At 40.1% G+C, this 26,324-nt stretch overlaps 1 protein-coding gene across 1 annotated transcript in view; it reads left to right on the top strand.

The window, feature by feature from the left end:
• Nucleotides 1-26,324, top strand: part of CNTNAP2 (contactin associated protein 2) — a 1,119,128-nt gene that overhangs the window by 999,165 nt on the left and 93,639 nt on the right. The window contains exons 17-18 of the mRNA XM_069859729.1: nt 21,040-21,258; nt 23,733-23,969. Of these exons, the coding sequence (XP_069715830.1) occupies nt 21,040-21,258; nt 23,733-23,969 (456 nt within the window). The remainder of the gene's footprint in view (nt 1-21,039; nt 21,259-23,732; nt 23,970-26,324) is intronic.

The following is a 26,324-nucleotide window of genomic DNA, read 5'->3' as shown; positions in this document are numbered from 1 at the left end:
TCATTGAAGAGGAATGACTCCCTTTAAAAGCTTGTCTTGATTTCTTTACATTTTACAATTCAAAAAGAAAAATGTTGACATTTGTGTCCTGCCAGTAGACAGTGCATGTGTTTTTTCTTCTTCCCTTGCAAGTTAAATAACCTCTGTATCACTGTAATATATAGTTAGAGATGCATAAGCTTAGCTGTACATATCAGAAATTGAAAGGTTCTTCAATATCTAGAATTTTAATCAGCTTGCTGCACTTGGCAAATGTATTAGGGAAACAAATCATTTGTTCTATAAAAATACTTAGCTTCAAGTCTTTCAAAAGCAGTTTGCTATTCAGTGATGTTCTGAGCCCAAGAGTTGTCACTAGAAATGATGATTGAATTATTTTACTGGTGTGCTGTCCTGGAACTTCTTAAGGTCTAATAACTGCACAGATTATTTTCTAACTCCCTAGATTTATAAGAAAAGGCAGTGGAATCTTGCAGTATCTTGGAGAGTGACTTCCATGTGTCTTCAGCAAAGCCCCAGACTGTTGACTCTGAGGAGAGGGGTAATACAGGAAGGGAGGAAAGAACGTGTCTCTCTAATCTAAGAAACAGGTCTGCCACACAGCTGACAAGGAATACTGCAATGAAAAGGACAATGATAAAGCACTACAATGAATGTGGCTGAAGACATTGGTTATTCCATTTATCAAGCAGCTCGTCTGGCAGGCTCGTGCTTGTCACCATTCATGGAACAGTTGGCAGAGATTTAAAATTACCTGAACCCTCAGTTTTTACATACCTCAGTAGATCTGCAGAACCCCATTATGTTTATATCTGGCTGTTTCAGCTAGCAATGATTAGGATTGCTTAGAAAGGAAGTAGTTGGATAAGGCATAAATTTTTTTGTAAAGCAGTGCTTACAGAAGCCATGTGTCTCTGATAAAAATTTTCAGTTTTCTTTTTTAAAAAGGATTCATAGGTATGTAATCCGCTGTCTACAAAGCCTGCCAGGGCAACAGTCTCAGACAGTTTCTTGTCAGTGCCTTCCATAAAAGCACTCCACCAAGAAGTTGAAATAAAATTTCGAGGAACTATTTCGCATCTTTCTCAAAGACCTTCCTTTGCTCCCTTAGTGTGTACTTGGAAGCACCAATGGAATTTTGTGTCCACTTTACATGTAACTATTCTGTGTACATGCAGTAGAGCTGTCTCTTACTCAGAGGTGATAGGGAGTTGGCTATAGTACGCAGTACTCCTATCAGCCAAAAGAAGCTGAATGGCCCATCAGATACACACTGCCATAAGGGACCGTAGTACTGCTAACCAATTTAGCTGTCCCTTGCCCTAATTCATCCTTTGTCTTTACCTCTGTCCCCAGGGCACAGAGGTCAGGAACAGACCCAGCACGTACCAAACTGAGATGAAACAACAGCCCATACATCAGCTATTGGGAACATGCATCCTGCAGGTCTTTACAAGCAATCCCAGTGTTCATTTTTTTAAGTACTTCAGGACTGAATGTTGCCAAAGGAAACATGCCAAGAATTTCATTTTGCATTCTTGAATTCTCCCCTCCTCATTCAGTTCTTCCTTACAGTCACTCCTCCCTGGAAATGGTAGCTTTGCATAACGGAGCCTGGGTAGAGCCATTGATGTGCAGGGAAATAAGCCTCCAGGTACCTAACTTGAAATTCTGTAGCAGGCAGAGGTCTACCTGAAATCTGCCTGAATATCTGACTAGGGTGAAATGAGCAAGAGATGTTTTGTACATCTATGAGATGTGGGTTGAAGTGAGCTATGACTATGAAAACCCAACTACTTTATACCTGTGAGATGCTTGTCAAATAGACCCCATATGAATTTTCTGATCTAGAGAAATCCCAAGTTTTGCAAGAGGTGTATTTCTGAAAGCAAATTTTGGAAGAGGCAAATTTCTGACAATTTGGGAAGAAGCATCTACCATCAATATTTTATACCAGATTCCCAGGATTGTTGCTCTAGAAAGCCTTTCGTAAATTAAACTGTTTCTAGAAAACTGTCTTAATGACACTGTCATGTAATTCTAATGAAAAAGATACTCTGCTCACTTCTGTAGCTCCTCTCATCCCAGCAGTTCCAAGAAATTTACAGACACTAATGAATTGTGTCTCACTGCTATTATTCTGAAGAACGTAAACAGCAAGTCAGTTTTGCAACAGGAAAGAAGACGAGTCTTGGAGAGATAAAGGTCAGCCTATGTTTGATCCTGGCATGAACATGTAAGAGAGGAAGGAGTTTTCTTATTAATTTATTGTAGAAAGCGAAAAATATTTACAACCCCTGCATTCAGAGATGTCACTTGGCTGATAGCCCCTGCAATGCTATCTGCCTTAAAAGTTTCCCCAAGGAGTCATCAGTGAACTTGTCTGCTGTGAAAGGGATTACATGGAGTAGCTTGCTAATGAGAACACAGTATGACTTCAGGGTGGGTCTGCTTGCTCTGTGGGAAAGGGATACAGACAGCACTCTAAAACCTTACATCTGCACCTGAAGGGAAAAGTCCTGCATTGCTTCTTGTGCTTAGCTGTTTCACGGCTACTTAGTTGAGACATAAGTAACTCTTTTAAAATCAGACAAGAAACAATGACAGACCAGTTATCGTGATTCCCGTTGCTGTTTGCTTCTGCAGAGATAGCATTCACTCCTCTAGACTGAATGCTCTAACGCATGACTGAACAATATATTTTCTTACAAATTTTAATAACTTCATCACTTCTCTCTCCAGAGGCATCCTATAACGGAATTTTAGGATATCAATGAATTTTCCACATGAAACCCTTTAAATTCCCATATGTTAATGTAAATGTAGCTTACATTTTCCACTGCTTTACTTTTCATGCTGGTTAGAGAATCTGGTGTGACCTTTGTTGTTTCTTTTAATTAGGTTGTTATTTTGCTTTCCTAGTAGAAGGTCACTTTTTTGAAAAACAGCCCCCTAAGAGAGCATGTTATATTATCCACATGTCAAAGAATTCAAAGGACACTGAGGAATCTCTTCATCCCAGGGGCCAGTAAGAAGCTATCAAATGGAAAAACATCAAATTTCTTCAGGGAAATTTTTGACCCGAATATTTTTACAGCAGTATTTATAAAATCTCATCTTATCCCAGGACAATATGAAAGTCACAAACAAGAAAACAAAACAAACTAAAAAAAAAACCCAAAAAAAGTCACCAAAAACCCCAAACAAACTAGTCTGAACAACTGCTAGCACTACTCTCTTAAAAGATAAGGTTATAGTTTGTATGTGGTAAGTGTTGCAGAAAAGTCTAATATTCAAACAGGGCAATTTAGTCCACCTGAGAAGGCTAGTTCCACCTATATCCTTGCTTCTATTTAGTAGGTGAGGGTAGGTGCCCCAGCTGGCATATGGGAAGAAGCCAACAGCAAAGGGCGCAGATAAACATTCCAGCTGGGTAACTGGCTGAAACTGACGAACAGAAAAATGTAGACAGAGTGCTGTGGGCAAATGAAGGCCATTGGTATCTCTTCTGTAACTAAGTTGGACTCTGACAGGGTACATGTTGCTGTGATGCTCTACTTTGGTCTTTCACAATGTCAGCATGGCATTCATGTCCTTGCACTGCACAGTGCCATACAGCAACCCCTTAGCATTACCCCTCTCCTTTCAAGGGTACTAGGATGCTTTTCTCATTGCCATAAATGCCATTTTAATAGTCATTTTATGTGCAGTTTCTTATAAATCAGTTAGAGCTCACATAAAGTTCAAGGTGGGAACTGGTTGGCATTCAAAAAGCGTAGTTTGCCCTAGCTTTGGTTTGTACTGAATACGTGCAACACATTGCAAACTGTTGCTAGCACTACCACCCACTAGCTCACCTTGGTTCTTTGCTCTTATTTCCAGTCTACTTTCTGTTGCATGTCAAAACTGCATGTGATTTGTTTCCTTCTTCATGTGTGCTGATCATTTTCCTGTAGAAAGTAAATATTTACTACACTGCACAAAATTACCAAATGCCTTAGGCACATGACAGGACCACACCTTCTGGGCCCTTGAATTTAGATCCTCACTGTCACAGACAACCACGATACATGACCCATGTTTAGCTCCCTAAATCTGGCCAACTCCCTATTGAAAATAGTTTGAATTTTTGCCAGCTGGCCAACTTTTTCAGATTTTCACACCTTTGCTGGTTAGAAATCTCATAATTCCTAAGTTTTATTTGCATCTTTTTTTATAGCCATTCATTCTTGTTTCAGGACTGTTCTTTGGTTGAACTTATTATTTTTCCTTCCTAGCATTTACTTTCCCCTTGTGTATTTGTGTATTCTCTCAGCTTTTAATTGCTATGTTAAGCAAGACAAACTTAATATCACCTCTTCTAATAAGATACTTTCTCATGTTCTTTTCTCTGGTTATGCTAATAATGTTCCGCCTACTCATTTCACCTTGAATTCTTCCTTCTTAAACACAGGTAATCAAAATTATCCACATTAATTATGATAATGGTTTACCAGTGTCTTGTACAATGGCATTAATACTTCCACAGCTTGCTGCATCTTAGGAATTTTTGGCCAATCACCCTAGGGCCTCTTTTGCTATGTGTTATTTTCTGGCCTTTCCAACGCTGAGTTACTGGAAAAAAGATTTAGGCATACGTTGACTTCTTATGAGAAAGTATGCATTATAATATTCAATATTACTTGACCCAAAAGAAGTTAGAGGTCCTTTAATTTTCTGATGACTTGTACTTCATCTATCTCATCAACAACCTCTGTAATTCTGTTTGCCATCTCTGCTCTTTTTAGAAGAAAATACAATATGCTAGTTCTGTAACAATTCTCTTTTTCCAAAAATCAGAAGTTTTTTTTTTAATCAAAGAAGAATATCCATTACACTGACTTTGTTAGACCTTTTTTTATTCTTTCATATTCATTTTATTCTGCTACACATTAGAAAGTGATGTCTGCTTCACTTCCCGGCCTTATGTGTACCCTTGTCTTGTTCAACTGCACCGTAAACCGTAAAATCTGGGCACTAAGTCATTAAACTATGGTAACTCCATTAGTTTACATTTTCTTTTTAATTTCCTTTAATTTGAAATAAGAATTCATGTGTAGAACTGAAGTCAATCAGCTGATATAGAAATGCTTTCTCATCCTACTACTCTTTGAAGCCACTGTGACTTTCTGCATTAGTTCATGTGGTAAGGAGAAGCAGGGTGCCACTTTGAGCTCAGTTGACTTCTCCAGCCTTACTTTGTCACTAAATTTCCTACTTTAATAGGGTAAATGGCAACATGTTCCAAAACAAACTGGGAGGCAAAGTTTCCTCTTTTCTTGATTCTTCAACCGAATTTGGTTTACTGCATGACTGGATGTGTCTTCTCCTGCTGACAAGGCGTCAGAGGCCAGATCCACCAGCAGGCTTATGCATCTCAGTACAAAATTTTAATACTCAAAATATCTATTCAGCTGCCATACAGTAGGAAGTATGTCAAGCCTGTATCAGCATAAATTTTCCAAAGATTTCCTCAGGATGTATCCTTTGGCATGCTCAGATGTGGCTGCATCTTTGTAACACCTGATTAGCACATGAAGAGCTCTGATTTCATTAGAGTAGGCACTGTTCTGCCTAACTCACATGGCCAGACTTGGCAGATGTTCCCAATTTATTCCTTTTCTCTGTGGACATGAGATTCAGATACCTACCTTCCAGTACATCTGTGGATGCTTTCTTCACTAGACTAGAAGAAAAGAATGTCTTTGAATATCTCAATCTTTTCTTCACCACTTTCCAGGAATAATGATATTGTTAATGAGCCATGATGAGGGATAGACCTAGTGGCTAGGAGACCCACCTGAGGTGAATTTATTTTTTTTCCAAAAATATACTTCAATATTTAAAAATTATCATCTTGGCAAATGACAAGTCTGTGATTTTGATAATATCCTATTTGTGGGACTAAAATGTATCTCAATTGCTCTTTCAGTAAGTAAATAATCCATGCAGCCTCCGCAGTCACAGAATTGCACAGTCTTAGTATGGTTGACTATGGAAGAGCCCTCTAGAGGTCATTTGATCCAACCTCCCTGCTCCTGACTTTGTCCCTGATCTCTGGAGCCTGGGTCTCCTGAAGGCTGGTCTTGCTAGCAAACACTGAGGCAAAGGTGACATTCAGCCTTTCCCACATCCTGTGTCACCAGAGTCCCTGCCTCGTTTAGCAGTGGGCCCACATTTTCCCATCTTCTTTTTGCTACTTAAGGCACTTGCAAAAGCCTATCTTCCTTTTACCCTGCTCTTTCCTCTCAGGAGCACAAACTCCACTATCTCACGATCACTCCAGCTGGTGTGGTCTACATCCTTAATATCCCCAGCAAGCATTTCGGTTTTTGTGAGTGTAAGGTCCAGTAAAGTATCTCTCCTCAGTGGCTTTTCTTTCACTTGCATGAGGAATTTGTCATTGATGCTGTCCAAGAACCTTTCTTATGCTCTGCTGCATTGTTGCTCTAGTAGATACAGGAGTGGCTGAATTAATTAATTTTTAAGTCACTCTCAATTCAGACTCTGTCTCTCTACCTTGCCTTGCTACAATTATCCTGAGGACAAGGAAAAAGAATATTTCTTCTCTTGACTTTTCATTCAGGAACCTTACGCACATATACAATTTCTTATATTTTAAAAGAAAAGGAAAAACATTCATGCAAAATTTTGTTTAAAAATTGTCTGTTTTTTAAGAAAAGCATTAAGGCAGTTACTTTCACAAGACTGCCATTACACTATGTTGAATAATTAAGTCTTTTTATATCCTCGTGATCTAAACATCTTGACTTTGTTTTTAAAATAGACCTTGGATCACTGTAGTGCATTTTGTTTCTAATCTTGCAATGCAGACAGCTCTCTATTAGTATGAATTCTTAACAACGAATGTTTTATACAGTTGTAAATCCTTTCACTTACCCTTTTATATTTTCCACTGTTACAGAAGTAAATGGGAATGAGTCTCCTGTCGGCTTTACATTTTGTGAGACTCATGCATACTGTGAAGCAAAGCAGCTAAGAAAAGGTGGCTAAATCAGGCAGGTCCCTCACTAATGTACCAGTCAAAAATGAGCAGATGTTATGCGGATGTGCTCTTCATCCTTTGCCAGTGTTACAGGAGTTTTCTGCCTTTATTCACCATGAAGTCAGAGCACATATTTTTATTTCATTTCCAGCATCTCAATTCTGTCTCCCACTCTTCTGTGCTGTTCTATGATACTCCTGCTTTCATTTTTTCTGGATATGTTTTCTTGCTGCGGAATGAAAAAGTGAAGAATACCAAAGATAGTATCTTCCTTTTAGGGTTCTACCCTGGATGTCAGCAACCATAAATTATTACGAGTATAGTTATCAGAGAAGAAAATCTTTGTCTAAAGCTTTTGATAAAAGAGAAGCACCTGCTCCCTCATGCACCCCAATTTCATACACAGAGTTACTACACTAAAAGCAAACTTGAGTCATACTTTTTGATGGCCTTTTTTTTTGTGCTGGTATAGTGTATAGTGCAACAGATTCCTTACGCTAATGGTGACACCTGGACAGCCACAGAGAGATAAATAACAGCCATGAAAAATTGCTTATAAAACAGCCACTGTAAATGACAAAAACATACATGTCCAGGCAGAAAAATCAATAAGTTCATATCATCAAGAACACCTGGCCAGACATAACTGTTTTTCAGTAACTACCACCCAGGCATATAAACACTTTAACAATAGTCTAAAGCAGAACCTACAGCTAATACACAAATAAGAATCATAGAATCAGAGAACAACCAGGTTGGAAGAGACCCACTGGATCATCGAGTCCAACCATTCCTATCTAACACGAAACCATGCCCCTTAGCACCTCGTCCAGCCGTGCCTTAAACACCTCCAGGGAAGGTGAATCAACCACCTCCCTAGGCAGGCTGTTCCAGTGCCCAACGACCCTTCCTGTGAAGAATTTTTTCCTACTGTCCAGCCTGAACCTCCCCTGGCGGAGCTTGAGGCCATTCCCTCTTGTCCTGTCCCCTGGCACTTGGGAGAAGAGGCCAGCACCCTCCTCTCTACAACCTCCCTTCAGGTAGTTGTAGAGAGCAATAAAGTTTCCCTTCAGCCTTCTCTTCTCCAGGCTAAACAACCCCAGCTCTCTCAGCTGCTCCGTGTAAGACTTGTTCTCCAGCCCCTTCACCAGCTTCGTTGCTCTTCTCTGGACTCGCTCCAGAGCCTCAACATCCTTCTTGTGGTGAGGGGCCCAGACCTGAACACAGTATTCGAGGAGTGGTCTCACCAGTGCCGAGTACAGAGGGAGAATAAACCTCCCTGGACCTGCTGGTCATGCCGTTTCTGATCCAAGCCAAGATGCCATTGGCCTTCTTGGCCACCTGAGCACGCTGCTGGCTCATGTTCAGTCTTTACCATGCCCAGGCGTAATCTAATATCATGAATGCTAGCAACCAGTTTTATTTTGCCTTTTATCCAACAAAAAATAAATGCCAATTACACAAACCCTGTAACATGCTGCTTGGGAGAGCTCTGTGTTGTTATCTGTGCTTCCGCCTTGTGGTGGTGTCTTGTTACATGGGACCAATTCAGTTTTATGGTCAAGTGTTGCAGTTAGAACGTTATAATGAAGTACATTATAATGCACTATAATGCATTATATTACTATAATGCATTATATTACTATAATGCATTATAATACGGACAGGTAAGCACACACTTCCTGTCTTTTTTCACTCGGTGCACTGACTACAGTTCCCTTTGTGTGAATCATCTCTCACAAAATAGACCAGAAGATATTGCTGTTGCATTTTTTTAAGCTTTATTAACTCTCATGAGATGAATCAACAAGACCTTCAACTGAGTCACTGTTTCTTCCTTCCAGACAGCTTAGTTGTTGGAAGAGGGATTACTGGATGGGAGGCAATGTCATCTATCTGAAATTGTAAATATTGCCCTAGAAGTAAAGCAAGTAGGTATTTTTCCAAGCCCTGCTCTAACCATCTGATGCCCAACCTTAAACGAGTCCTTTCTTTGCTTTGGTTCTCTGTTTATGCAGGATTTGACAATGTTCTTTTCCACTCTTGATGTCCATGGCTGAAAACTGCCACATCAACTAAAATATAAAAACATGGGAGTTGTTTCCAAGTGCTTATCTACAAGACAACTGGAGTACAATTAGCATAACTGAAGTAATTAATAGATAATGATAATAAATAATTATCTTTTTAGGGCATATTTGGCCTTTGCATGATATTTCATGAGAAAATTTGGTACTTTCATTTAAAGGTAATATTTTTAATACCCTAAAGCAATCTAATCTACTGTGCAAAACAACTTGTACTTTAGTTTGATTGGTTGGTTGATAGTTGAGTTTATTTTAAATTGAAAGAAAAATAACTGATTCTTAGTTATTACCAAAATCAAATCCCTCCTTATCTTTACCTCCACACAGATGCTTACTCATGATGAGGAAGGTGCTGCATTCAGTTCTGATTTCCCTACTTACTGAGTTCCAATATGCCAGTGTAGCAATGCTTTTCCAAAATATTGTGATTTACATGTGCAAGTAAGTTGTCTGCCAATAGAAAGAGAATTGATGTCCATCCACAACTGAGGGAAGCGCGGATCCTTTTTTTTTTCACCACCTTGCATCTGGAGAGCATTTAACCAGTTGCAGGTAGTCTCTGTGCTTTGAAGAAGACCGAAACAGGTTTCCAGCACTTAGAAGTTCCCCCTCAGTTGCAGTCAGACAGCAGGTTAGACCATCCTACAGAAAACTCAGGGCAAGGTTGTAAGTCAGCACTCTTCTCTGCTCCAGCTTCTGCTCCGAAGGAGTAATCTATTCTTGTGTGTGCATGGAAACACAATGGCTCACTGACCTAATCGCTCTCTACCGAAAACAAACTGTAACTGAGAAGTACTTCATCTAACAGGTGCTTCTTTCTATATGCAGCTTCTTAACCTTCTGAGAGCAGACTACGGTAGCAAATAGGCCTTTTTAATACTAGTATTGTTGAAACAGTGCAGCTGAAAATGTGCACTTGACAAAATTACTCCACACAGTAGTGTCCCACCCTATTATTCCCTTAAGTACCGAAGAACAGAAAGGTGGGGCAGGGGGAAATTGTGTTCCTAGCTGAACTCATGTAAATAACAGCAATAAGGAATCACTGAAATCTTGAATGTTTCAGAACATATAGATAGGGATGGACAAGAAAATTAAGCTTGATGCTGCAGACTAGCCAACAGACTAGCAGAGCAATGACCTGTAAGTTTTTATTTTCTTATGTATTTACTTGTAACAAACTGTAATTTCTTTGGCTTTTCTAATGCAATCCAAGAGGACTAATCATGCAGTGGAGAAAAATGGAAAATACAGGATTTTGTGATTTACTTTTTGGAACCAAATTTTGCAGGAAACAGCAACAATGCACACTTTAACTGACAGAAATATAGATCACACTGGCAAAATCATTTTTAGTAGACACTATTAGAATCCCCTAGCCATATGAATACAGGTGACAGCCATCCTGGAACCATGCTCCAGAAACACACATTTACTATGAATAATATACTTCTGGTGATACACTTCTTAATTACTTCCTTCTACCTGCTGCTATCACTGTAGTCTCACCTAGCATGAACTTCAGCAAACCAGCTCACTTTTATGTTTCATTTCCATCCAGAGAGGCATGTATTCAGAATTAGAGATTAAGTAACAGAAACAGAGATAATAAACAGATTGTCATTAGCAAATTAATAGTCCTACAGTCCACCAGTATCCTTTTTCACTGAAGCTTATGAAAACAATTACAGTGGGCTTCAACTAGATCCCCGTCGAAAGCTGTCACACTGACATTGCAGAAGTGTTGCCTGATGTTGGCTGAATGGCTGTATCCTAAAATTTACAGTCAATGGTTAAATGTCCAAGTGGAAACTAGTAATGTGTCATGTCTCTCAAGGGTCCATATTGGGATCAATACTATTTATTATCTTCATCAATGACATAGACTGTGGGATTGAGTGCACCCTCAGCAAGTTTGCAGATGACACCAAGCTGAGTGATGTAGCTGATAGCTTGAGGGAAGGGATACCATCCAAAGGGACCTGGACAGCCTGGAGAAGTCACCCATGTCAACCTCATGGGAGTAGTCTCAAGATCGTTAGCTTTTGTCCTTGTGGGAAGCTTCAGTCTTCCGGATGTCTGCTGGAAGTACAATAAAGCAGAAAGGAAGCAGTCTAGGAGGTTCCTGGAGTGTGTGGAAGACAACTTCCTCACACGACTGGTGAAAGATCCGACAAGGGAAGGCGCTCTCCTGGACCTGCTGTTTGTCAACAGAGAAGGCCTTGTGGGGGATGTGACGGCTGGAGGACACCTGGGACAAAGCAATCATGACATGGTAAAATTTTCAGTTCTAGGTGAGGTGAGGAGGGTGGTTAGCAGAACAGTCACATTAAACTTGCAGAGGGCAGACTTTGGACTGTTCAAAAGGCCAGTTGATAAAGTCCCATGGGAGACAGAACTTAAGGGCAAGGGAGCCCAGGAGGGCTGGGAGCTCTTCAAAAAGGGAAATTGTAGCTGCTCAGGAGCAAGCCATCTGCATATGCCAGAAAGAGAGTCGGTGTGGAAAAAATAAGCTTGGTTAAGCAGGGAGAACTTGAGAGACATCAAAAAGAAGAGGAATGTCTATGACCTATGGAAGGAGGGACAGGCGTTTTTGGTGGACTATGGGGGGAAATGAGATTGTGCAGAGGAAAAATCAGGAGGGCTAAGGCTCAGCTAGAAATCAGATTGGCCAAGTCTGTGAAAGATAACAAAAAATATTTCTATAAATACATTAACAATAAAAGGAGGGCCAGGAAGAAAATTCAGTCCCTACTGGATGCAAATGGAACAACTGTGACAAAGGATGAGGATCAGGCTTTGGTACTTAATGCCTTCTTTGCCTCAGTCTTTAATAGTAAGGAAAGTTGTTCCCTGTGTGTACATACCCAGGAGTTAGAGGAATAGAACAAAGCTCCCATGGTCCAAAAGGAGGTGGTTAGAGACTTGCTTGTCCAGCTAGACACCCACAAGTCTATGGGGCCAGATGGGATCCATCCAAGAGCATTGAAGGAGCTGGTAGACGTGCTTGCCAAACCCCTTTCCATCATCTTCTAGTGGTCCTGGCTGATGGGAAGTTCCACTGGACTGGAGGCTGGCTGATGTGGTGCCCATCTACAAGAAGGGTCGCAGGGAGGACCCAGGAAACTACAGGCCTGTCAGTCTGACCTCAGTGCCAGGGAAAGTCATGGAACAGGTGATCTTGAGTGCTATCATGAAACACATGCAAGAGAACCGGGTGATCAGGCCCAGTCAACACGGGTTCACAAAAGGGAGGTCTCGCCAAACTAACCTGATTGCCTTCTATGACAAAGTGACTCAGCTGCTGGATGAGGGAAAGGCTGTGGATGTGGTCTTCCTGGACTTCAGTAAAGCCTTTGACACAGTTTCTCACAGCATTCTGCTTGAGAAACTGTCAGCCTCTGGGCTGGACAGGCGCACACTCTCCTGGGTGGAAAATTGGTTGGATGGCCAGGCCCAGAGAGTGGTGGTAAATGGTGTGAAATCCAGCTGGAGGCCAGTGACAAGTGGGGTTCCCCAGGGCTCAGTGCTGGGTCCAGCCCTGTTCAAGGTCTTTATCAATGACCTGGATGAAGGCATTGAGTGCACCCTTAGCAAGTTTGCGGATGACACTAAGCTGGGTGGAAGTGTCGATCTGCTGGAGGGTACGGAGGCTCTGCAAAGGGATCTGAACAGGCTGGACCGCTGGGCAGAGTCCAATGGCATGAGGTTTAACAAGGCCAAATGCCGGGTCCTGCACTTGGGGCACAACAACCCTGTGCAGTGCTACAGACTAGGAGAAGTCAGGCTATACAGCTGCCAGGAGGAGAGGGACCTGGGGGTGTTGGTTGACAGCTGACTGAACATGAGGCGGCAGTGTGCCCAGGTGGCCAAGAAGGCCAATGGCATCTTGGCTTGGATCAGAAATGGCGTCACCAGCAGGTCCAGGGAGGTTATTCTCCCTCTGTACTCGGCACTGGTAAGACCACTCCTTGAATACTGTGTTCAGTTCTGGGCCCCTCACCACAAGAAGGATGTTGAGGCTCTGGAGCGAGTCCAGAGAAGAGCAACGAAGCTGGTGAAGGGGCTGGAGAACAAGTCTTACACGGAGCAGCTGAGAGAGCTGGGGTTGTTTAGCCTGGAGAAGAGAAGGCTGAAGGGAAACTTTATTGCTCTCTACAACTACCTGAAAGGAGATTGTAGAGAGGAGGGTGCTGGCCTTTTCGCCCAAGTGCCAGGGAACCGGACAAGAGGGAATGGCCTCAAGCTCTGCCAGGGGAGGTTCAGGCTAGACATGTGAAAAAAAATTTCATGGAAAGAGTCATTGGGCACTGGAACAGGCTGCCCAGGGAGGTGATTGAGTCACCATCCCTGGAGGTATTTAAAAGATTCTGTGATTCTGTGATTCTGTGTGTGATTCATGACATTCATCAGGCAAGGTGCAAGGTCCTGCACCATGGTCTGGGCAATCTCCAGTATCAATATAGACGGTGTTATGAATGCATTGGGAGCAGCCCTGCAGAGGAGAACTTGTAAGGACTGGTGGACAAAAAATTGGACATGATTTGGCAATGAGCACTTACAGCCCAGAAAACCAACCATATCCTGGGCTGCATCAAAAGTGTGGCCAGCAGGTCAACAGAATTGATTCTTCCCCTCTATTCTGCTCCTGTGACACCCCACCTGCATTCAGCTCTGGGGTCCCCAGCACAAGTCAGACGTGGACCTGTGGATCTAGAGGAGGCCCATTGAAGTGATCACAGCACTGGAACGCCTTTTGCATGAAGGCGGCTGAAAGAGGTGGGGTTGTTCAGCCTGGAGAAGAGAATACTCCAGGGAGACCTTATTGCTGCCTTTCAATATATAAAAGGAGTTTATAAGAAAGATAGAGAAATACTTTTTATGAAAGCTTGTAGTGATGGGACAACAGGGCAATGTTTTGAAACTGAAAGAGGGTAGATTTAGATTAATTATAAGGAAGAAATTCTTTACCATGAAGGTGGCAAGACACTGGATGAGGTGTCTCAGAGAAGCCATGGATGCCCTGTCATTGGAAGTGTTCAAGTTCAGGTTGAATAGGGCTCTTAACAACTTCATCTAGCAAAAGATGTTCCTGACCATGGCAATGGGGGGTGGACTACGTGATCTTTAAAGGTCTCTTCCAGACCATGCCAGGTTCCGTGGTTCATTGATTGTCCAATGGATTTTTTACTCCATACAGAATATAGGCTTGTTCTAAAGGTTCAGAAGGACACCAAGCCTTAGTTATTATATGCTGTGGATGGATTCATACCATCAGAAATGGGTGTTAAATGAAAGTGATAGCTTTACTGACTTTCTTCCTTCTTGACACTTATATAAATGGCTGCATAATGTCCAAAAGAGTGTAATGTTGCATGGGGTTTTTTTGTTTGGCTTGTTAACCTACAAGCAAATGTAGAGTGCATCTAGCCTGTGCAATAAACCCATGTTAGAGAAATACCTGAGCTAACTCTAAGAAAGATAGCATGCCCACATAAATCACTGCTCAGCTATGCTGGGTTTGATCCTAGGTGCGGTATAGCCTCTCATTAGAACTAATTACACTTGGCACAGTATCATGCTGATGCAGCTGTGCAGCTTCCAGAGCTAGTTCATTTGGCACTTAGCTCAGGGATCACTGAAGTCTTGGGCAGAGATGCGCACTGTCATTTGGTCAAATGAGTGAAGCTTTTGCTCATTAGTTCAAATAGCCATTTCATTTGGGAATTAGATAAGTGATTAAATCTTCCAGATGCTTAGTACAATTATTGTAAATATGGTCATAATTTTTGACAACTACCTGATTATTAACAGACAGCCAAGCTATGCAGCAATTCCTGCATTGCAGTCAAGCAACTTGGATCAACAATTTCTGTCTGAGATGTTGTTTTGGTAGCTTAAATTTTTAGTTGTGTCCCTTGAGAAGTGGCCTTCTTGAAGCAGGTCTTGTGTACCAATATGGCACTTCAGGGTAGGATCTGTAGCCCTTTCCACATATTTTCAGCAGCCAGGAACAACTTAGCAATACTGTTTCAATGTCAGAATTGGCATCGCCATCTCTCACTGCTGTGCAAATGAAGGCAGAGCGGCAGGTAATTTAGAGATGACTTTGTAAAACTATCTTTAAACTCAGCTGTTTAAGCGGGAAATGTAGACAAGGTAGTTGCTTTGAAATCCTGGAAAGTCCTCTTTTCTATACAGAGTCTTCTAAAGTCAGTGGGAGGGATTCTAGTGACAACAGATATGAGACCTGATCTTGGCCGTGGTGATAAATTCCATATAAAGATATATAAACTACTGGCTGTAGATACATTCAGCATCTTTATCTGATGGTTGTCTTTACTTATTTTCAGTCATTTCACTGAATTCTACCAACTGGTTTAGTCAGTGAATCCTTCATCAGAGGTGTCAAATTGTCCTAGAAGTTTGGCAGACTTTCCCTTTTGAGAGATAAAATCTTTCAAGCTGTTGTTTTCATGGAACCACAAGTAAATGGAAGAGGGAATTATCTGTCTGGCAGGTTTTAGTCTACAGTTTATAGCTTATACTTGTATCCTGTTTTACAGCCAAGCAAGTGAGTTTCAATTCTAGCCATAACAAGGTATTAATAATCTAAGAATAGGATTTCAAACGGATTCTGAAGAAGTTATGTTCTATTCACCTTCATGTAAGTCAACTAAAACATCAGTGAATCGCATTGAAGAGCATAAAAATACATCAGGGCAGGTAAGAGAAACAAAGTACAAAGGAGGAGCTGAAAGTATGTGTTTCAGAGAAAGGGTAATAGAAGAGAAAGAGACAAATAGAGAGGCAGGCATACAAAACCGACTTTGAGGGGAGTTGTAATCACTTCTCCATTTTTCTTTTGTCACAGCTGATGTGTCTTGAGAAACTTCACCTACTCTTTAGCATCTTGTGGGCACCCACCCATCTGCCAGTGTCCTTTTCTTTGCTGGCAGCCTCATTATAGCTACAGATCCTGGCCTGCACTTTATTAAGAAGGATCAAACTAGGAAAACAGAGAAAAAAATGAGACGTGAAACATAAGAGTTCTAGGAAAATGGAAGAGCTGCCTGTTCATAGATCCTGAGTGCTATAAAAGTCTTTCAGCTCATTTAGCCACACCTTCTATGTAGCGAAGGACATAGAAGCACATGCTACTTCTCATGCAGTTAAGCCAGTACATATGTTTAACTAAAGCATATATACCAGAAAGCCTTAAAAGGGAGGATGTAAGGAACTCAGAATCCCACAGACAACGCAGTCATAGAATCATAGAAACTCAGGTTGGAAGGGTCCTCAAAGATCTGGTCCAACCTTTCTTGGCAAATGCATGGTCTAGACAAGATGGCCTGGCACCCTGTCCAACCAAATCTTAAAAAAATGACCAGTGGTGGGGAATCCACCATTTCTCCGGGGAGATTATTCCAATGGCTGACTGTTATTGTGCAAAAATTTTCCTCTTGTGACCAATTGGATTTTCCCCAGGAGTAACTTGTACCCATTACTCATCTTTTCCATGTGACTTCTTGTAAAAAGGGAGTCTCCTTCTTCTTTGTAGTCATCCTTTAAATACTGGAACACAGTGGTAAGATCTACCCTAAATTTTCTTTTCTCAAAGCTGAACAAACCCAGTTGTCTCAGCCTTTCCTCACATGGCAGGCTTTCCCAGTTCTTTCAGCATCTTTGTGGCTCTTCTCTGGACCCTCTCTAACCTGTCCACATATTTTTTTGTATAGCAGGAACCAACACTGAACACAGTATTCCAAATGTGGCCTGGCAAGTGCAGAGTAATGTGGGATAATGAGTGCTTCATCTCTGCTGGTGATGCTCTTGATGATGGAACCCAATATCCTATTGACTTTCTTTGCCACAGGAGCACACTTTTCACTTGTATTGTGATCCACAAGGACCCCCATGTCTCTTTCCACAGAGCTGCTTCCCAGCTGGGTAGATTCCAGCCTGTACTGCAGTCCTAGATTATGTTTTCCCAGGTGCAAGACCTTACATTTGTCTTGGGTGAACTTCATATGGTTCTTGTTAGCTGATTCTTCCAGCCTATCCAGGTCTTTCCACAGGGTGACTCAGTCATTTCCCTCCTTTTTTATAGGCAAATGCCTCATAGGTTTAAGATGAGGAAATAGTGGGATCTGGATTGAGTTTAAAAAAAAAAAAGAAAAGAAAAAAAAAAGCCAGAACACAGAACAGAGACTGAAAAGGGCATTTTGTTCACCAAAGTTGCACTTCCGTCTTCTTAACAGATGGCTGACAATTCCTTGAAATCTTAGAAAGTTGAATGGATGAAAGAAGTATGTTCATATATGTAATTGCACAAAGCACAGAAAGGGTAAAACTAAGTCACAGGCCTCGGTTTACTGAGTGAATATAATAAATTCACCTTTGTTCAGTTTTATGAACTTTCCATCACGACACCTTGTACTGACTAAATAAGTTAAAACCCAAACCTACTTTCATTTTTTATTTCATAATTAAGCAATTTCAGGCATTTATTCAATGTCTGATCCACATTCTCGTTTCTTAGAACAATTGGCTTGAGTTTTATGGTATTTGGTAGAATGGAAAATAAAATTATTGTTAGGGAAACTCACTTCAAGATCTACAAAGTGACTGACCAGAATAAATCTCTGGAACTTGTGCAGCTCTTTTTCTACATGTTTCTGAAAAAATCTTGCTGTGTTTCAGTTGGTCAGTGTGAATAAGCAGTCATGTGTGTACATGTAACTTTTAATCATCCCTTTCAAAAGTTTGACATGGCAACCGAGGGTGTACCTGATTCAAAAACGCCCATCATGCAAGAGTCAAGTAGACTTAGGAAAAAAAAAATCTAAATGACTGCCACTCTTCTACCTAACCAGTTATGCTGAACTTATGAACAAATCTGGTGTTGGGTTTGGCTGAAATGGAGTTAAATTTCTCCACAGCAGCCCATGTGCTTATGTGATTTGCATTTGTGCCTAAAACAGTGTTGATACTACACCATTGTTTTGGTTACTGATGGGCAGTGCTTGCACAGCACCAAAGCTTTCTCTCTTTCCTGTTTCTCCCTCATTCAATAAGGTGAGGATGGAAAAGAAGTTGGAAAGGGACACGGTGAGGAGAGCTGACTATTGGATAAAAACATACTTCATGCAATACAATACCATGCTCAGCTCAAAGCTCCATCCAGCCTGACCTTGAACATTTCATTCCTCCAGTCCCTGCCTTGAGATTCAGGGACTTGAAAGATGTCAGAAGAGCAACTGCCAGTGAAAACTGAAAGGAAAAAGTTATTGAGCACTTCAGCCTTCTCCATGTCAGTTGTCACCAGATCCCCTGTCTCATTTATTGGGTGATAACAATTTCTTTTGTCTTCCTTTTCTGACTAATGTGCCTGTTATCAGATGTTCATCCATTTCTGCCAAGAGACAAGTACCAATTATTTACCAGGAAATGCCCCTTGTAGGCAAATATACTTAATCTATAGACTCAAAAATTCATTTCAATGGAAACTGAAAGCGAATACTCAGAATGAGCAACATAACTCACATGAGACACGCTGTTGCGCAGCCTCTGCCCATCTGCAAAGCTCCTGTCATTTACCTAACTTCGTGGTTTCTCAGTCCATCAGTCTAGAAAATAAATTTCCTCTCTTTTGGTTTATAAAAGTCATGTTTTTAAGTTGCTTGGAGATGGATTGGCACAGTCCACAGATGCTTTACTGCCTTCTCTAACTTTCAGCATGTCAGCAGGTGCATGCACTGAAAATGGCCATTGATGAGATGTTTCTGGAATGCTTTTCCTTCTTTAACTAGAAATTAAATATAAACATATAATGTGAGTTTATAAAAGTGTTACTCTTAGAAAGAATAATTATGTCAAATAAGATTTCGTTATAAGTCTTTCAGGTTGTGATACAGATTTCAGTTTAAAGCTATGCATAAACTTAGTCTGTGCAGGCACCGAATTTATACTTGCAATATCTCTATTTGACCAGTCTCTACACTTTCTCTTTTAAACAAAGAATAATCTTCCTTTAAAAAATTAGAGATGCTACCTTCCAGAAGACCAAGAGCTTGGAAACAAAGAAGCATTCTTGTAGAGGTTTTCAAATCCTGGATGGGATTGTACTCAAGTTACCCCCAAGCAATATCAACAGTGCCATCAGCTGCCTCAAAATAGCATGAGAAGTCTGCTAAGGGGTTCTCATTTTACAGCCTTGTAGACGGACAGCTTTTGAGAAGCAATTCAAGTCTGACAGGGAAGAGATCTGAGGCAGTTCTTCAACAAAAAACCAAAGGAGAATTGCATGTATACACTCTTGGAAATAGACTTGACCACAACATATAACTTAAGTACTGGAGAAATTTTACTCTAATTCTTAATTTGCCTGAGTTTGTTGGCAGAACCACTGAAGTTATGAGACATAATAACATTAAAATGAAATGTCTTTATTTCTTTAATGACAAGCTTTGGCTCATACAGATTTTCTGTCTGGTAAAGTGCAAAAGGCTAAACAGACTAAATTCATGGCTTATGAAATGTTGTTCTTTCAAGAAATGAAATTATTTTATTCAGCAGAGAACAGAGAGTACAACAGCAATAAAATATGCATTTTTTTTCTTTTAGAAACAGCCAGTTTTGTAGTAAAGGTCAAAGGTGTCAATTGAATAATAAATTTGTTTTGAAAGAACATTCTCTGTAAAAAGTTTATTCCTTTCCTTCCAGTTTTCATTCAAATGCATTTACTTCAGTCTGACATAAACTTGTGATAATCTATTAGGTCATGTAGAAAATTGTTTCCCATTATTTATCAGTATTGTTAGTGTTAATGATAATGGAGTTGTGCTTCTACCACAATGTAATATCCTTGCTGGTAAGATTTTTGTAGAACTGTTTTATTAATTCAACCAAACAAGAAAACACAGCTGTACTGGAACACTGAGACTATAATTGGGCACCCAGGATTTTGCAGTGGAATCAAAAGGGCACTGTGGCCGTTTTATTTTATATGTAAGAAAAACAAATTAAATTGAACTATTGGTGGTCTTTACTTCTGTCTGATACCCTCTTTTGTGAATGCTATACTTAATGATCTGTTTTCTGGTAACCCTTTCATCTGATGTTTTGCCACCATAATATAACTTACAGCCACAAATGATATAACCTAAATATCAGTAGGAAAGTCAAAATTACATATCTTCATTCAAAATAATCTATGTATTGTTTGTCATGCTCAATGTTTAACAATAAATATCAATTATACAGTTTGCTGAAGATAACCTGGAGGAATTAGTAGAGCCTATTGGACATTTGTATAATTTTTAGACATATTTTGAATCATCCACTATAAATAGAGCCCTGTAGTGTTTGCAAATAATCCATTTCTCTTTCAGCCATAAAATCTCACATAGGTGATTACCACTGCATTATTAGTTCATTGTAAAATGTAATTGTCCCTAAAGGTAAAAGAAGTACATACTTCTTCTGCAACTATTTTTTATTAAAATGCATATTTCCCTAACAAAAACTGTGGAAAACAAAAATTAATGTCATTGTTCCAGAGTATTTTGGTTTTTTTTCCTGCTAAAAGCTGATGAACAAGTTTTTTCCTATATTACTGAAATTATTAGTAGATGTAAAAAAATCCTGTACAAGGATGAAGTTCAGGTTAAATTTTAGACACCAAACTACTTTGATTTCTATCAAATGCCATAGAAATTGTTCACAATTACTTCCTTGCAAATACTTTAACTCCTGCGCAGATTACAAGGAAATGAATATGCATATAAATTCTGAAAAGTGGCTGAGCAGTGCGTATTTCTAGTAAATCATATTCCTGTTTGTTTCGGAAATATGAGGGAATTTGTTTACAAGGTAAGACGGGTTTCCTTTTCCTTGTTGTTTCAGCTCCTAAGGAGGTTTCCTTTTCATTTGATGTTGGAAATGGGCCTGTGGAAATCATTGTTAGATCTCCCAACCAGCTCAATGATGACCAGTGGCATCGGGTCAATGCTGAGAGGAATGTCAAACAGGCCAGCCTCCAGGTAGACCAGTTGCCCCTGGAGGTCCGGAAAGCACCAACAGAAGGACACACGCGACTGGAGTTGTACAGCCAGCTATATGTCGGTAAGATGCTGAGTGGTGATAAGCGCTGAAGCTTTTTGCCTCATGCCTTGCCAGCAGCAGTTCATTTAATGTGGGAAGCCACACTCCTGAAGCACTTGCATGACAGCAAGGGGAATGGGGGGAAGGAAGCAGGGAGAGAGAAGAAAAAACAAGCATGTCTGTGATTACAAAAATAAGAGGATCAACTAAGAGAAAAATACTCTGTGCTGGCCACTTGTCATTTTTGTCTTCCCCCACCTGCATCTTCTGGCTAAAAGTGTGTCTAGTAGGCAGACAAACTCCTTTTTTGTGAGTGTCTCTTTCTCATACTTATTCACCACACAACTCAAATTTTCTACGTAGGTCTTGCCAGCACTGCATGTGCCTGCAGTGCCCATCCTACCCTTGGCAGCACTTTCAGCCTACTTATGTTTTATCATTGCCTGAACTTTTGTGTTCACAACTCACTCTGCAGGTTTTTCCCTTTAGTCCCTTGGGCTGTTTGCCCATTCGATGTAGTAAATCATCACGCAGTGTTACACAAATGCATACCCTGGAACCAAGTTAGTCCAGCTGCTTTCTGGAGCTGCTGGTCTCCACTACATTTTGGGCAGGCTATTCCAGCAGCACTTGTATTTCCCTAACTGTTGGCCCTAGGGCTACAAAGCCCAGATATGCCAAGCATCATTAGCTGGAATCAGAACTGCATGACATTTTTAGCAAAAAAGAACCTTCTTACCTCTCTAGGTATCTGTTAACATGAGGAGAGGGAAGGAGGAAGTAGAAGAGATAACCTCTTTTTTACCCATGTTAGTCAGAGTTCAACACCAAAATTACCTAAAATGTTGTTCAAAGCTTTCACTGCCTCAGTAAACAGCACAGTGACACTGCAAACTGTGCATAATGTATCACCAGATGTGTAGTCATTATTTATAAGCTCAGATTCTCCTTTACTGCTTCATCCCAATAAAAGGCAGTTTTAAGATGAGCTGAAATGTGGTTTATTTAAAAGACTGAGCCTTTTAAAAGAAATACCAAGCATTTTGATGAAAACAGGAAAAGCTGGATTTTTTTTCCCAGCCTGAGTTATTGAGGAATCGTTAATAACGATGATGTTTTATTGGTACTTTTGAATTAACAGTAATGTTAGCAATGTTTTCAAGTATCTACTACCTTTCTTGCCGAAATCTGAATGTCCAAATCGGCACCAGATTTTCTTTCTTGCTGAATCATATCCATTTCATATAATTTGCTCATTGGAGGACACATCTCAAAGAACAGACAAAGAATTGATTTGAGTTGCAGTAACCCAAATGAGCACCCTTAAAATCAGGGTGCGGAGAGTATTACTGAACAAGACTTGCTTTGGTACCTCCTGTTCCACTTTCTGTAGAATTAATGTCTATTCCTTAGACCAGCAAGAGCGACTAAGGGATGATGGTTTCATGTCCTAGGGGCTAGGACAGTCACCAGAAGGGAATTACATGTTTTTGGGAAGTTTGGTCACTGAAGTATGTATGAGTTTACATAGAATGGAACCATGTCAGAATATAATTTGCCCTGTGCACATGGCAGAGATCAAACATTGGCTCCTCTTACTCCAAATGTTCCAGTTACCAGCAGTTTATTTGAAGTAGACCACTCTCTGGTTTGTATTTAGTTCTCTTCCCGACTCAGGTAAATATCAGCCATTGTGCTCTGTGGTGATGAGCATGCAGATCTCCTCAGGGGCTCTTCGGTATTTGCGGCACTGCAGTAATCAAAGAGACAAGAGGATGAGTAGAAAGGATGACAGACTCATTGTTATTTGATTGCAATTTTTTAGGTTTTTTTTGTTTCAAATCCAGCCTCCGAAAAGACTTTGCTAGCTGAAATCACATTTTTCAGCATTTACTGGTGGGGGGCGAAGGGGAGGGAAACAGTTCTTACTGACTGTTAAGAAAAGCTGTCTCAACAGAGGTTTTCAAAAGTAACTCTTCAGTGTTACTTCCTTCGTCCTATACTCAGGTAACTAAACAATATGCACAATGTTGCTTGGAAAAGAACATCTGTATTTCCTATTGCAGCTGAAAGAGGGAATTCAAATAATTTCCTTCTTTCCTTATCGTGGCTCTGAAAAGATGTAACTCTGCATAATATATTAAGGCATTATTATTAGCATCCATCTTCAGTAATCATATGGAGAGTAAGCCAAGCCCATTTCTTCCACTGTTAACTAAAAATCTTGAAGTTGAAAAGAAACTGAGTCCTACAGTGGAGGGCTAGAATCTCTAATGTCTAATCAGTGTAAAGCAAATACAACTACTGTTTATGCTTATGTACAGTGTGGTCTGAGAGGTTTCATCGATTTCAGTGTCATTAGGATATGACAGTTCCTTGCCTTACAAAGTATTTACTCATTTCTAGCTGTTGTCGCAAGCTTAGCAGGATATTTCATGTAAAGCAACTGCATTAAAATCTGTAACGTTGTCTCACAGTTCTACATTCCCTCTCAGGTGCTGCAGGAGGCCAGCGGGGTTTCCTAGGTTGCATTCGTTCATTAAGGATGAATGGGGTGACACTGGACCTGGAAGAGAGAGCAAAAGTCACACCCGGGGTGAAGCCTGGATGCTCTGGCCATTGCACTAGCTATGGGATGTACTGCGCAAATGGTGGTAAATGTGTTGAGAAATACAACGGCTACTCCTGTGACTGCTCCAAAACTGCCTACGATGGACCATTTTGCATTAAAGGTAAATGCTTTAGTGCAGGAGGCAGAGCATGGGAGAATTATCTAACTGAGAAAAAAACCACAGTAGAATCAATGTTTCAGCTTTTATTAATTAAACAAATAAATCCTGTTCAATGCTTCTTAATAACAAAACAAATCATACACTCAGGTTTTATATGTGAAGATTTAAAACTAGATCTCTCATTAGTACTAATATATGTTACCTATTTTAATCAAATAGCACAACAACAAAATGCACCAGGAACACCTGTAATCATACAGGTATGGCAGACTCTATTCTCTAGCCTTGAAATGTTGAACAATAAATTCCTACTAGCACACGGTCAAGGTTTCTTCCTTAGAAAAGGCATGGATTTAAACAAAAGCTACCCAGTCTCATTCAGAAACATGTTTTGATACACATAGGTGTGAACTTTGGGTTGAATATCTTATAATCTGGGAGATCAGTATTTGGATTAAAAATTTTACACATCCATAACCAGATCAAGTCTTTTAGCAGCTCAGATTGAGTTAGACTTTGAACTTGATGGAGTAAGGCAAGGTACAGAGCTCCCGCATCTATGTCAGTCCTTTGGAAACACCTGAAGTATGATCTGAATTTTCAAAATCAGTGATTGTAAGAGATCAGTTTACTATGGACGTACATGCGTGCATAAAAAATGCAGACAAGGAGTGAGGGCAAGAGGGATCTTACCTACAAAAGAAAAAAGGTGAGAATGAAGATGCTAATTTATTTCTGTGTTTTATCTTATTTTGACTAGGAATGATTGTGACAAAGTATTAATGGGAATATAATTTGCTGAATGTTTGCACAGTTTGCAGGCTTTATGGCCATTCTTTTGTTTCCTTTATATTTCATAGGATATTCTCATTATATTCTTGAAATATTCTTCTCAACACCTCTAAAAGTTTTGTCACATTTACCTGAGGTGCTAATATCTCTCAGCAGCTCTCTTTCACTATGCTTTTATTGGTACACAAAATCATCCAGTCTATTGCTTTTCCTTGTCATTTTAAAAGCTTTCTCAAGAGTTACTAATCCTACAGTTTCAGCTTAAAAACATGAAAGCTCTTCTCATCAGTATCTGTGATGTTAAAGAAACCTCTAGTCTCATAAATTGCTCCTCTGCTTTTTTGTTATCCACTGTACTAAGAATCTTGTAGGCAGACTGCATCACCAGTCACCAACTTCTCTAAATTAATCTGTTTTAGCCTTACAGGAAAGTGCCTGTCCTTTGACAGTCTGGTTTCCAAATCCTTCTTAAGTTTCCTTTTTTTTTCCCCATCACAATTTGAGAGTTACTTTGCAAATATATATAGCCTGCCCCCTTCTCGCCATGTGTAGAGGAAATTAAGTTTAGAACAGAAAGAGGCAGTCTTTTTACCTGATGCTAGAATATAGACTGTATTTTCTCCTCACATGCTTCTGCAATCTTCCTATATCCATATGTATCCACCTTCATTTCATTTTAAGATAACAGTTTTGTTTATTGTTGACGTTGCTCATACATTGGAGCACGCTCTTCTAAATGCTAAAGGATTGTTTTCACATCACCTCATATTCTGATGTATCTCTAGTGAGATTATTTTATGAATTCCAATAAATATGATTTATTTCTAGTGCAGCAGAATTGAAGCTGCAATAGAAGTGAAAGTGTGAATGGCTTCCACTGTGCTTGCATGTAGGGATTTTGTCAGATTTCACTGTGCTGTGTTGCTTCTAACACAAATTACAGTACATGTAGGTCACATTTAGACCTGTACATACAGTAATTCCTAGGAATGCCAATACAGTGATATCAGTTAATTTAGCAAATGGTTTGTCATGGGTATAGTATTGCTTATTTAGCATTTCTGTTCTCTTGTGAAGTTGTGTTAGAGGAAACTCATTCAGGCTGGAACTGGGTCAGTCTCTTTACAGACCATGTATTTTGACTCAAACCAGAAGAAATAAGAAAATAATTTCTGCCATGCCATGTACAGTGAATTCACTTTTTATTGTTTTTCTGCATTGCCAAAATCTATCACACTGGCTCTTATTTGTGTTTTTCAGTTTCTCCTACAGATAGATAAACCACAAACTTCTGCTAAAGCTAGTTCTAAGATAAAGTATTTTGTTTTCCTTGGATGTGGAGCTGATATAATAAAAAATGCTACTAGGGGAATATTTGAGCACCTAGCACAAACAGACCCTGGTTTTGATTGGTCTGTAAGCACTGCCATGGCTGGTAATATTAAGCAATATTACACTGAATAGTCCCTTTATCAGTCTGCCAGTCCAGCCAAAGGTCCAGAGCTCTGACACAGATACTTAGGACATACAGTAAAACTTGCTCTAAGCTACTGCTGCTGGGCA

This window comes from Phaenicophaeus curvirostris, chromosome 6 (assembly GCF_032191515.1).
Source record: "Phaenicophaeus curvirostris isolate KB17595 chromosome 6, BPBGC_Pcur_1.0, whole genome shotgun sequence".
NCBI lineage: Eukaryota > Metazoa > Chordata > Aves > Cuculiformes > Cuculidae > Phaenicophaeus > Phaenicophaeus curvirostris.
This window is presented reverse-complemented; position numbering and strand designations above follow the sequence as displayed.